Source organism: Garra rufa, chromosome 19 (assembly GCF_049309525.1).
Source record: "Garra rufa chromosome 19, GarRuf1.0, whole genome shotgun sequence".
NCBI lineage: Eukaryota > Metazoa > Chordata > Actinopteri > Cypriniformes > Cyprinidae > Garra > Garra rufa.
The window spans coordinates 28,814,611-28,829,273 of NC_133379.1; the positions used below are offsets into that span (position 1 = coordinate 28,814,611).

The window sequence follows — 14,663 nt, forward strand, 5'->3', positions numbered from 1 at the left end:
AAAACATTAACATTTTGCAGTGGCCCAGACAGAGTCCTGATTTAAATCCAATTGAGAATCTGTGGAGGGAGCTAAAGATCAGGGTGATGGCAAGGAGACCCTCCAACCTGAAATAGTTGGAGCTCATCGCTAAAAATGAATGGCCAAAAATACCAGTGGAGACATGCAAAAAGCTGCTCAGCAATTATAGGAAGCATTTGATTGCTGTAATAGCCAATAAAGGCTTTTCTATTGATCATTGAGAAGAGTATGAATAATTTTGGACATGCCACTTTTTGTTCAAATGTAAATAAAAGATGAGTAATAATTTTTTCCACAATGATGCCTCTTGACTGGATAACTAAAATATAATTCTTTTTTTTAAAGAGTCATTTGCTTTCCAATTACCTGGGTAAGAAAAACATACCTTGTGAAATTTTTATTTTCCCTTTCTGAATTTCTAGTAGAACATTCCCTCACTTCCCTCTGTTTCTTGTCTCTTTGCGTCTGTGTTCTAAACCCGAGCTAGAGGGTGTTAGTTGATTTACTTTCCATGTCTCTCGTCTCCTCTCCTTTGGCCCATCTGACGCCCCCAGAAAAAGAGATTGATGTTGATGGAGGGGTGCAGAGAGCGGAGCACTAGTTCTCTCTTGCTTGTCTGTTCAGTAATAGGGCCTGTTCGCAGTGCTATCACTCTCCTCGGCCCACTAAACACCACCATCACTACAGACACACAAACACGCACGCGTATCACCAGATGTCTCGACAGGAAGTTTCAAAGTGCTCGTTGAGGAGCTAAACACAGTGAGGTGATAGATGCCACAGCGTACCCGTCAAATGCTTAGAGACGGATGATGGATGGATAAATGGATCCAAAAAGTGAGGGAAGATCCGTTATAAACCATATCAGTCAGACTGAATATTAATTAGGCGACATTAGTAGTCATAACTGATTTGCTGAAAAGCAATAACGATGGATGAATGGATAGTTGGATTTAATGAATTGAAATGTGCTAGTTGATGCAGTTCACTTTAAATGCATATGCCTAGAGATCTGATCACTATGGAAATCTCGACTCATTCGCTGATGCATTTACGACTCCACAAAACTGTTGAAATATCGTTGCAATAAGCGTGTTGCCTAGGTGACAGATTTTTGACAGCGCTGCCAATACACGTACAGCAGAGAACGACTTTGATAGACACTTGTATCAAGCAAGACAACTGTTGTCATGGAGATCGGAACCTTTAGCCTTGTGTGACAACTCTCACACATTTAGATTTTGAATAGATGTGCCGAAGGAGAGGTTTCAAGTGCGAGCTGCAGTCTATCCTCCTGGGCCTCAGTCCAATCTGAGAAAGAGAAAATGAGTCCCTCTCACACCTCTTTTCGCCACCTCTCTTAGGGAAGTGCTCTCGTTCAGCCGTCTCTTTTTGATGAATAAAACAGATTGAGGGGTGTCTGTGTGAGTGTGATGCGTTTGCGTGATCTGTCAAAGCTCTCGGCAGAGCTCATAATGAAACAAGTGGGATCACTTCACACTGCTGTAACAGCTGCTTCTAATAATCGAAAGATTGTTGTTGCATTTGTCTTGATAGTTCATTTTGATAACTGGAGACATTCGCTTCCTTCATATTTCATCTTTTTAAGAAATGTTTTTGGCTCAATTTTATGCTAAGAGTTGTATAAGGGCTACATATCAAGGTTTGGCTGCTTACCATGATTCACTTAGACCCTCCTGGTAGATGCTGCCCACCATCTGGAAAGCATCTGTCTCCATTGCCTGCTATTAAAAAGTAATATCATGTATCTTACATATGCATTGTCACACTTGTAGCAGTGCGTTATGGCTGTATATCGGCACGGCTGTGATTATCTATGACACACGGCATGAGACCACAGTCCATGTGTCGTAGATAATCACAGTGCGCCGATATATAGCTATATTGCACTGCTACGAGTGTGATATTGTGTTTATACAACAGTTCAACGGCATTAGTGTGTAAATACTAGGGCTGCCCTTTCTGGTTGACTAGTGGCCATTTATTTTATTGCCGTTCATTTTCATCATAATAATGAGCCTCTAATTGCCTACATAGCCTAATAAGCACTCAACCGAATGCAAAAAAAGCTTGCCACTGTGCACGGGCAGATATAATATTTATGAATGCGTTAGGGAAAAACAGAAAGAAGACTGCATTAACGTTTTAATAATTTATTGATAAACTATTGCTTTCTTTGTTTTTGCCTTAAGAGATGAAGTCGGCGACACTGACTCGTCATCTCCGTAGTAGTGGTGTGCCTGTAAGCCAGGGGTCACCACACTCGGTCCTGGAGGGCCAGTGTCCTACAGAGTTTAGCTCCAACCCTAATCAAACACACTTAAACCAGCTAATCAAGGTCTTAATAGGTGTACTTGAAACTTCCAGGCAGGTGTGTTGAGGCAAGTTGGAGCTAAACTCTGCAGGACACTGGCCCTTCAGGATCAAGTTTGGTGACCCCTGCGGTATGCTGTATGCACATAATCTAAAATATTTGTTTTCTGTTTGAATTGGTTTATTTGAAAGTAGACATTTCACTTTCTATAGATATACATTTTCAGTATACTTCGAGTTTCGAAGTTTCGTGCTCGAGTTCACAGAGACAGAGACGGCAGAAAGCGCATCCTGTTTGCTTGAATTATTTTACAAAAGCGCAACGTTTCATTGTTATTGTGAGTGCACACAAATACACGTAGAGTCTTTACAGATTCGAAAGATGTATTACTTTTATCTGTATGACCAAAAATGACAGAGTATTTTAAAAGCAAATGACCGCACCTGAGCCTCCTTTGGCAGTAAGCGTGCTACCATTCAGCTTCCACGCTCTTTACAGACACTCGACTAGCGCACATTTTTCTAGGTTAAAATTAGATTCAGTGGCCATGTAAAGTTGCTACTACATACATCTTTCAGATTAAAAGCCATATTTGAGGTCGATGAATGATAGACTGCATGACTTCGCCACTTCCTGTGAATATTTTTTTTTTCTGCAACTAAGCAATAAAATTTTAATCGACCAAGCCTCTTCTCATTGACTAATGGTTATTCTACTATTAGCGGGCAGCCCTAGTAAATACATAAGAAATTATAGTGTCTTTTTTGTGCAAACTACTTTTTTCCTCCATGGATTCAAATGTAAGTTTGACAGTTTAACAGCTAAGCCCAAGCCTTTGTTACTAATTCAAAAACGTCACTTTAAAACTAGTAAGTAGAGCGATATCTCTGTCGTAATATCCTTTCATCTGTTAAAGGTTGTATCAGCGATTTCTAGCCTAAAACATAAAGTGTCTATTTCAGCTGACCTTTCTTCACGATCCGCTCGCTGCCTGCCCCATAAATTGTCTGTGAAAAAAACGCGTCTCTCTGGTCAGCCTAGGGTCCGAGATATGCCAAAAAAACAATCGGCACTACCAACCTTTCCACACATAAACAAACAGTGTTCCAACCAATCAGCGTCAGGGGTTTGGTGTTGTGGACTTTCCTACTGGTGCTGGGATTTGAGGGAGGCGGAGCGAAAGTCCACAACACCAAACCCCTGACGCTGATTGGTTGGAACACTGATTTTTCTGATGACAGCGCTACTCAGTGCTTTTCTTGGCTGTATCTTACAAGCTGTTGTAAAGAGTAAAAATAACTTCCTTGTTTACAACCCTGTTTCAGTCTCTTTTAATAAAAAAGTCTTTACTGCTGACTCATAAAAACTGTCTCTTGTCTGCATCATTGTCGGCAGAACAATGTAACTAAAATCACCATCATGAACACACACACCATATCCCAATACTACTACTATTATTTATATAAAATATTATTTATTGAATAGTAATAATAAAAGTTGCTATACTATTCAGTCAAAAGTACAAAGGCAGCGCTCTAATATACAATATTAAATTTGTGTAAAATATAACGTGATGAGATTTTGCCCTTCAGCCAAAACTATTCGCTCTGGAATAAAAATAGATTAATAAAACCAAAGACTGCCCATTAGATTTCCCCAAAATGAATAATATCTCACGTTTAACCACTATAGAGACATCAGAGCCAGTGGCAAATTCGAGAAGATCTGGCCAAGGTGAGGATGCTCTCGGAGGGTTCATGAGTGCTGAGTGGCCGCTGATGTCCTGGAGCTCTCCTCTCCAAAAACATTGAAGCTATTTTTCTTTAAATAACAAAATGCATATTTGAAGTCTAAACAAGTACATTCTCACCTAAAAAAACTCCTTAAAATATATCCCATGACACTATAGTGGATTTGGACATCCTCCATGACACTCGCTGGGAGAAATACCGCAAGTAGAGTGATACAAACAGTTGAAGTTCTGACATCACTAGAGTATTGTATTGTACTCTTCTTAGTCAATAAGATTTGAGGACCAGAAAGAACAGTTGTTTATATATATATATATATATATATATATATATATATATTGTGGCGGGAGGGGCAAACGACAGACACAGTGGGTGTGGCGTCAGGCCTCGGAGAGGCTTTTATTAAACAGAAAATAAGGGAAAGTGAGTCCATAAAGTAAAACAGTGTCCAAAATAAAAGGGGAGTCTGGTGTCCTCGGGTGCTGGGGCAGCGTGACGGAACGGTAGTGTTCAGAGGGGAAGGGTCCAGGAGAGGGGCGGAGTCCGGCGGCCGCGGGCGCTTTCCATGCTAGCGCCGGGGTGCTAGGGCGGCGGCATCTCCGGCAGGCTCATCCCTCTCGAGCTGTCCGGCGCTGGGGCGGCGGCTTCTGGCGGCCTCAACCGGACCGCGGGTCCGGCGGCTCTCCAAACTCTTGTGGCGCGGGATTCCCTCTTCACCCCCTCCTGGACCCGCGAGGACACCAGCGTGCATGCACGGGGGAAAGAGACCGGTCTCCCGAGGAGAGGCGCGCTCGGGATTTAAACAGCGGCGGTGATGAGGCTTCATTTACATCAGGTGTCCCCATCACACGCCGCCAGCCCGAGCCGATTACACGCCCCTCCTCTCCCCTACACACCCACTCCCGTCGGGAGCCTGGAGAAGGGCGGCGAATACGGGACGGGGTGGTGATGAAAATTAGGGGGGCGGGCAGACGCCTCGCCACATTCCCCCCCCCAAGCGACATCCCCGTCCTAAGGTCGCCGCCCACGCAGGAGTGCTACCTTCCTCATCCAGGCTCCAGCGGTCGGAGTGGGCGGGGATTCCTCTCCAAGGCAACGCTCCCTCTCGCCGCGTACCGGAACAGGGACAGAAAAACCGGTATTAGTCGACAGCCTCAACCAACCGCAGGATAAGTGACTAACTGAAACATCACTTACCCTTCTTGCGGCTGGGAGGCCGTCTCCGTCGTTCCTCCGTCCCTGTCCGGGTTTTCACGAACTTTTGCGAGCGAGAGGGGATGACGTCATCAGGTGTTGCCCACTGCGCTGTCTAAGCCCCGCCTTGCCCGCATTCTCCACCACTGTGGCGGGAGGGGCAAACGACAGACACAGTGGGTGTGGCGTCAGGCCTCGGAGAGGCTTTTATTAAACAGAAAATAAGGGAAAGTGAGTCCATAAAGTAAAACAGTGTCCAAAATAAAAGGGGAGTCTGGTGTCCTCGGGTGCTGGGGCAGCGTGACGGAACGGTAGTGTTCAGAGGGGAAGGGTCCAGGAGAGGGGCGGAGTCCGGCGGCCGCGGGCGCTTTCCATGCTAGCGCCGGGGTGCTAGGGCGGCGGCATCTCCGGCAGGCTCATCCCTCTCGAGCTGTCCGGCGCTGGGGCGGCGGCTTCTGGCGGCCTCAACCGGACCGCGGGTCCGGCGGCTCTCCAAACTCTTGTGGCGCGGGATTCCCTCTTCACCCCCTCCTGGACCCGCGAGGACACCAGCGTGCATGCACGGGGGAAAGAGACCGGTCTCCCGAGGAGAGGCGCGCTCGGGATTTAAACAGCGGCGGTGATGAGGCTTCATTTACATCAGGTGTCCCCATCACACGCCGCCAGCCCGAGCCGATTACACGCCCCTCCTCTCCCCTACACACCCACTCCCGTCGGGAGCCTGGAGAAGGGCGGCGAATACGGGACGGGGTGGTGATGAAAATTAGGGGGGCGGGCAGACGCCTCGCCACAATATATATATATATATATATATATATATATATATATATATATATTACTGTGGGAAAAAAATCCTGCAGAATGGATTGAGCTGTGTTAAAAGTTGCTGAGGGTAGTACACTCATATTGGTGAGTGAAGGCATTATTCAATTATTAATGTCCAATAAATATTTAATGTCTGCTAAATATTAAATGATTTGTTAAACAAACATAGAAATGTACTGTAGACAACTTTTTGAATGATGGATGTTTGAATTCCTTGGAAACCTGCAGATCTTTCAGGAGAATACTGTACGCTCAGATACAGTGAAGGTCTACTCATCAACATAAAGTCAAAATGTTATGTGTATGGTGGACCTAATGTACAAATCTTGGCTTATAGTTGTGCACTAACGTATCATTGATGGTCTAGCATACAAAAATGTTGTCAGCGAAAGTACTGCAATTTGTCTGTGACGCACACACGATTTTCAAGCTGTGTCTGAGTCAAACCAAGGATGTCTAAGATTCTGAAATTCTTGTTGGTTTTATAATTCATTTAAAAACGTTTCAAGTAATTCTTGTCCTAAGTAATAATAATGCATATTTTTCCATACACCATGAATACAGGCGAATGTATTCATAAATAATTTGAAAAAGTCCAAATTAGTTTTAAGGTAAGTTTTGTTATTATTTTTATGAGGTTTTCTATATTAATATTAATCAAGAAAATCTAATATTAAAACAAATAGCTAAACACCAATTCAAATATTTTTTAAGATTCATGCCACCTAATTATTACTTTAATCCCAAGGCAAAAAAAATTAAAAAGCTAAAAACATGTTAATGTGTACTGAAGTCATTCTGTGTATGAGTAGCATTTTAAAGCAGATAACGAATGCCCATTTGGTATGATTCCTTAGGGTCTTCATGAAATGTCTGCAAACTACTTTTGTTGAAATTCCTCAATGGTTGTGTAAAACAAAACTTTTGTACTGTGTCAAAAACAGCTCTGTTCAGAGTGACCCCTTTCGGTGCATGTCTCTTTAAATGATAATAAGCTACTGCTCACCCCTCCCCTCTTTTTTGTTTATTTTGTGGTGTGTTATCATAAAAAACAAAACTAATCCACTGCGTTCTCAGTGGCTCTGATGTTGGGAGAAAATGAAGACTCTTAAGTTCACTTTTACATCTAACTACCAAACAACTGCATTGCTTACGAGACAAGAAAATGGCGGAAATATGCTAATACGGGACAGTCTGTCAGCAGCTGTTGGCGTGGCCTGATCAATATGACGTCATACTGCTCAGAAAATCCAAACAGCTTGATAATTGAGACTGTTTAGGTTTTTGGGGGGTTAAAAAAGAGTACATATATTTTTATCATTGTAGGGTGGTTGTGTCCACACATTGCTAAGCATTTATAAGCAAACATGTAAAAGTGAATATTGCAATCGATGTCCCCTTTAAACGCATTTCTGAATTCCATTTGTGTTCCAGGTAACCCTCTGTTAATGAACTCCTCCATGCAGCCAGACCTGACCGTGTCACGGACCTACACCGGCCCCATCTGTTTTCCTGACTCCATGGAGAAGGAGCTCATCCCTGAACCTGCGCTCTTCGACCCCCTTCCTGACCTCAAGGTCAAAGTTCACAGCTCCTTTATGGTGTCCCTGGGTGTGTCTGAGAGGGCGGAGTATCATGCAAAAGCACCATCCCAAACGTTTCCTCGCGGTGTGGTTCAGGAGATCGGAGGTGGTGGAGGCACGCTGGGTGGGAGGGGGAAGAGCCAGCTGGCTCCCGTGCAGCCAGCGCTTGTCTCCAATATGACGACTTGCAAGCGACCACTCAGGACCAGCGGGGTGTTCGGGCACGGCGGAGGACGGCTGGTGGTGCCCAACGCAGGTGTGTGTTTAATGCCTGCTGTAGAAGGATTAAAAAAGAAGTGAGAGAGAATCAAACACACTACATGAACTGCACAGAAGCAAATTTTCAAATATGCATTTTATTAACATCAACATAGCTCTTTATTAACAAACACATATTTGAAGTCTCGGTAACACTTTATTTTAAGGATCAGGAATTAGACAGTAATTAATGACTAATAACTGCATTTGTAAGTGACTAGTTATGGACTTGTATGCCATTACAAGCTATTTATAAGGCCTTTATTGGTTGTTGTCTTATTTTTGTCTTATAGACCCTTTATACTTGTTTCTGTCCTAACAGTGTATTAATTAGCTAAACATAAAACAAACTAATAGCTTGTATTGTGTGAATTAGACACTTTATAAGTTCTCAATACACTATGTGAATGTGTAGCTTATAAGTATAAAATAAATATAGAATAGGCATTTCATCACAGACATTGCAATTAACAGAAAAACACTTTTAAGCAAAAGCACAGTCTTTCTAGCAGTTGTTCCATACTAACAGATGATTTAAAAACTAAATATTCCCCATTCCCTGAATTTATTAATAGCTAACAAGCAAATTTCTCACTAATACATTCAGTATAACTTCAGATTATGTTCCCTATTCTAAAGTAGACAAGCAACATGAAAGTTTGCAGATGTGTCTCATCTGTAGTTTGTTCTCTTGTTGAACCATCAAACAATAAAGACAGAATTCTTCACTGCAATCATGTCTCTTTTCTACTTTAGAATAGGGAACATAATCTGAAGTAATACAGCATTTATTAGTGAGAAATGTGCTTGTTAGCTGTTAATAAATTAAGGAATGGGGAATATTTTGTTTATTAATCATTTATTAGTATGGAACAACTGCTATAAGACTGCTTTTGTGTAAATGTTTTTCAGCTAATTTAAATGTCTGATGAAATGCCTATTCTATATTTATTTCATACTTATAAGCTACACATTCACATAGTTTACTGAGAACTTATGAAGTTTGTAATTTGCACAAAACAAGCTATTAGTTTGTTTTATGTTTAGCTAATTAGTACACTGTGAGGACAGAAACAAATATAAAGGGTCTATAAGACCAACATAAGACAACAGCCAATAAAGGCCTTATAAATAGCTTGTAATGGCATACAAGTCCATAACTAGTCATCTACAAATGCAGTTATTAGTCGTTAATTACTGTCTAATTCCTGATCCTTAAAATAAAGTGTTACCGAAGTCTCACCTAAAAACATCTAAAACTAATTCCATGACACAAAAATAGTATTATTTATAAAATTATGGTGGATTTGGGCATCCGCCATGACACTCACTGTAAGAAATACAAACGGTGAAATGGTTGGAGTTCTGTTATCACTAGACTATAGCACGCCTGTGAAAGGCTCTTTACCAATCAGATTCGAGACCCAGAAAAAACTGTTGTATATATACATTACCAGTAAAGGTTTTTGGACAGTAAGATTTTTTTATGTTTTTTTTTTAAGAAGTCTCTTCTGCTCGCCAGTCCTGCATTTTTCTGATCCAAAATACAGCAAAAGCAGTGATATTGTGAAATATTTTCACTATTTAAAATAACTGCTTTCTATTTGAATATATTTTAAAAACATAATTTATTCTTGTGATCAAAGTTACATTTTCAGAATCATTACTCCAGTCTTCAGTGTCGCATGATCCTTCAGAAATTATTCTAATATGCTGATTTGTTGTTCATTAAACATTTTTGTCATTATTATTATCAATATTTAAAACAGTTCATCTTTTTCCGGATTCTTTTTCAGGATCAGCATTTATCTGAAATAAAAAGCTTTTGTAACAGTATACACTCTACCTTTCAAAAGCTTGGAGTCAGTATTTTTTTTGGCAAAGAAATGATAGAAATTAATACTTTTATTTAGCAAGGATGCTTTAAAATGATCAGAAGTGATGATAAAGACATTTATAATGTTACAAAAGATTTCTATTTCAGATAAATGCTGTTCTTCTGCGCTTTCTATTCATCAAAGAACCCTGAAAAAAATGTGTTTTTAACATAATAATAATAAATGTTTTTTTGAGCAGCAAATCAGAATATTAGACTGATTTCTGAACCATGTGACTGGAGTAATTAATGCTAAAAATTAAGCTTTGAAATCACAGGAATAAATTACATTTAAAAATATATTAAAATAGACAGTTATTTTTGAATAGTAAAAATATTTGTGCTTTCAAACAAACGCAGGCTTGGTGAGCAGAAATGTCTTCTTCAAAAACTTCTGACTGGTAGTGTATATATAATACATTTTATTTTTCTTTATTTAACATTTTATTTAATGTATTATGTAATATTTTATTTTAGTTATAGCTAGTTAAAAAAAAATATTCCACATAAAAATCAAAATGAATAATACAATTTGATTGGTTGTTTATATGTCCTATTTAAGTGGGTGGTTCTACACCAAAATAACTTCATAAGTCTAGGCAGAGACAAGCTGGTGCGCACACACACACCAGTCTCTTCGTTACTCTCTCTCCGTTTCTCTTTTCATGTCTTTCTCTCTGACGCGCAGTATATCCAGTGGCTGTGCTGTGCGTTAGTGAGGCTGTGCACACAGCACCCAGTGGCTGAGAGAGGGGGCAACTGACAGAGAGGCAGACAGACCAGCAGGGCGGCATTGATTTAGAAGTCTCTAGGGTCCATCTCTCTCTCCCTCTGCCTCCTTTACACTCCCTTGCTCTTTTCCACCTCTGATCCTGTCACATGCAGTAAAGAGCCTTGACAGGCTGGCAAAAGTGTGTGAGAAAGGTTAGAGGCTAGTGCATCTGTTGAAGCGTGCTGGAGTTCTTGCTCAGCCTTTTTAAGACCTTTACAGCCGAATAGTGACTCTAACAACTCTACAGGCGCCTTGTCACTTCACAAGGTGTGTGCACATGTGCGTTGTACACAAGCCTTCGTAAAGAGAGGCTTTGAATTGATTTTTAAGAAGACGCGTTGTCATGCACGAGTCCCACAAGAAGAATGTTCTGCTGTTTCTAAATTCCAGGCTCATACTGTGAACTATTCATTCTGCTGAAAGGGCTTCTGGGAAATTAAGGGTGTTTCCAAAAGAGGAACTTTGTTTGTTCCAGTTTAGCATCTAAGTCCCATTCCGTCATGTTGTCAGATCATATAAATTGTTTGCTTTTCTGTGTGTGTGTGTGTGTGTGTGTGTGTGTGTGTGTGTGTGTGTGTGGTGTGTGTGTGTGTGTGTGTGTGTGTGTGTGTGTGTGTGTGTGTGTGTGTGTGTGTGTGTGTGTGTCTTATCTTTGGCTAGGTGTGAGTTTGCTGGTGCCGCACGGTGCGATTGAAGAGGACACAACCTGGGAACTGTACATGAGCATTACCCAGCAGGACTCCAGGTAATATATCCAGGACGCTGACGCAAAAACTCGAGACTGTACTTGCTTTTCTGCTCTGTCCCAAAACCTACAGAGCTGCCTACGGAAAGAGAATTTTAAGGCATGACAGAAAGGCTGATCCAACTTAATTATGCTGTCTTATAAGATAACTAATTTTAGCCAAATTCTAAGGTCCTTTGAGGAGAATTGCAACAAACAAGGAAATACGTAGAAGACAAAACTCTGTCTATCTATCTATCTATCTGTTTTTATTAGGTTTTAGGTAATATATCTATTTATTTTTTATTAGTTTTCATTTGAGATTTAGTTATTTTAGTACACCAAGTTAAACTAAATAAAAATGTGATATTTTACCTTGAAAACGGGCTTTTGTTGCCAAGGCATGCATAGAAGATGACGGACAAAACCTTATCAGTCATTCAACACTGAAAAATATCAATAAAAGTTATTTAAAAAAAAAACAAATTGACCAAAACCATTAGTTTTAGTGTTATTTTAGTTTGATTAAAAAATGCTATTATATTTCTTATTAATTCTTATCATTTTTTTATTTTATTTTTTTTCCCAATTTTATTGTAAATAGTTAACATTTAAGTCATTTTTTTATTATTATTATTAATTAATTTATTTTTAGATTTTGTGTTTTGGTAATGTATATATATTTTTTTATTGGTTTGTATTTGCGTTTTAGTTATTTTAGTTCACCAGTTAAGCTAAATGTAAATTCAATGTTTTACCTTTAGAACTAGCTCTAAAACAAGAGCATAGAGGATGATGGATAAAAACTTATCAGTCATTATATACTGAACAATATCAATAGAAATAATTACATAATTGATCAAAAATAATGACCATTAGGTTTAGTGTTATTTTAGTATGATTGAAATATCTATATATATATATATATATATATATATATATATATATATATATATATTTTATTTATTTTTTTTTTTTTTTCATTTAAAGTTTTAGTAGTTTTTGTTTTTATTTTATTTATTTATTAATTTGTATTAGTTTTTGGGTAATATATGAATGTTTATTATTTATTATTAATTTTCATTTAAAGTTTTAGTAATTTTGTTGTAGGTTTTTTATTTTATTTTATTGGTTTGTTTTCATTTTTATTAGATTTTTGGTTTTCGGTAATATATCTATATATATTTGTTATTAATTCATTTTCATTTAAAGTTTAACTAATTTTGTTGTGGGTTTTTGATTTGATTTGATTTATTTTAATTTTAATTTTATTTTGAGTTTTGGGTGATATATTTATATATATATTTATTAATTCTCATTTGAGTTGATGAAAATGTAAATGAAAATAATATATTTTGCCTTGAAAACTAGCTAAAAGTTTTTTGTTTTTTTTACATTTATTTTTATAAGTGACAAAAATGGGGGAGGGGAATGGTTTTAGTTTTAGTTTTGTTTTATTTTTGTCCTGTTTTCCTTTGCAAATATCTTAAATTAAGATACATTTACTTGAGAAGCAAAGTAACTTAAAATATTAAGTCTTGTTTTCTGAAAAATCTATCAGAATATTGTTAGTTTTTGCTTAAAACAAGAAAAAATACAGTGTGAGATAAATGATCTTGTTTAGTCTTTGAATAAAGATTAGTTTTTTTCTCACAAACAAATTGCTGGTTTAAAGCTTTTCCAGCTGGTGAACTTGTCTAGCTATGTTGTTCACTAGCAAAAAGTAGCTTGCCATCCAAGAATCATGCTTGGTAAAGCTGGTAGGCCAAGGTGGTAATGATGGGTATCACACCAGCATCCAGAACACAACATGCTGGTGTTATCAGTAGGGCACTTTTCATTTTATTCCCATTTCTTACTTTCTATACCTCAATTTCCCATTCTTACCATCAATCTTGCCCCCGCTTGCTGTATCCAGCAGTCAGTCAGTCTCGCTCTCTGCTGAGTGCCGGCATTGTGTTTCAGACGCAGCGCTGTATTGCGACGGCAGGCCTGTATATTGAAGGCAGCTAGGTGCGACCGGCTCTCCTGGGGCTCATTTAGAAAGGTGTACTTTTATAGCGTTAGTATGCTGGGCCTGTGTGCGAGAGTGGTTAAACACATCCGAGTCAAGCAGGTTATCAGCCAGCTGTGCCATCCTGTCGCAACAAGGGGGAAAAAAGATGGTGACTCTGAAACAATGGCACTGTACTCGACCTGAGACCAGCGCTGTGGACATCACGCTACAATGTGAGCATGCTAAATCAGTGCTTATCAGCGTTTTTGTCTCCAAGGTCCCCCATCTCCACGTGACCTCCCCTTTCCCTCAGCTTTTTTTAAAACTGTTTTTAATATATGTACACTCCTAGTTTCTGCAAGTTATTATGATCAGAATAAAATAATTTAATTAGATGAATAATGAAGTTTTAGGAACTAAATGTTCTTCAGTGTTCCTGCTGTTTTAAACAAATTAATTTACATGACTTGTAATTGTTCGTGATTTACTAGTTAAGGATTAATGACTTTAAAAAATACTTTTAGCTCAGAATTTCTACTGAAGTATTTTAGAGCGTTGCATAACTAATAACATGTTTATTCATTTTAAATAGATTTTATTAATCAAAATTTCTTATAACTTGTAGAATCACGCTTCTAGCATTGTTACCTCATATAAATATATATAAATATTTACATATAGTTGAGGTCAAAAGTTTACATACGCCTTGCAAAATCAGCAAAAAAGGCATCATAGAAAATGCATGCTATTTTTTTATTTACTTCTGAATAAGATATTTCACATAAAAGATGTTTACATATAGTCCACAAGAGAAAATAATAGTTTGTAAAAATGACCCAATTCAAAAGTTTACATACACTTGATTCTTAATGCTGTATTGTTATCTGAATGATTTTTGTCATAGTTGTTCATGAGTCCCTTGTTCGTCCTGAACAGTTAAACTGGCCGCTGTTCTTCAGAAAAATCATTCAGGTCCCACAAATTCTTTGGTTTTTCAGCATTTTGTGTATTTGGGCCATTTCAACAATGACTGTATGATTTTGAGATCCATCTTTTCACACTGAGGACAACTGAGGGACGCATTTGCAACTATTACAGAAGGTTCAAACTCTCACTGATGCTTCAAAAGAAAAAAATAATGCATTAAGAGCTGAAAACTTTTTTAAATTGTAGATTAGGGTAAATTTAACTTATTTTGTTTTCTGGGAAACATGTAAATATCCTCTGTAGCCTCTGAAGAGCAGTACTAAATAAATAAAAAACATGATATTTAAGCAAAATAAAATCTCGATTTTGTTCAAAAGTTTTAACCCCCCAGATTTGAATGC

General features: G+C 38.6%; 1 protein-coding gene across 1 annotated transcript in view; it reads left to right on the top strand.

Annotated features, from left to right (window-relative positions):
• The window catches only part of unc5da (unc-5 netrin receptor Da), a 264,333-nt gene that overhangs the window by 228,004 nt on the left and 21,666 nt on the right, over window positions 1–14,663 (top strand). Inside the window, exons 10-11 of the mRNA XM_073824489.1 lie at window positions 7,561–7,965; window positions 11,276–11,360. Coding sequence (XP_073680590.1) covers window positions 7,561–7,965; window positions 11,276–11,360 — 490 coding nt within the window. The remainder of the gene's footprint in view (window positions 1–7,560; window positions 7,966–11,275; window positions 11,361–14,663) is intronic.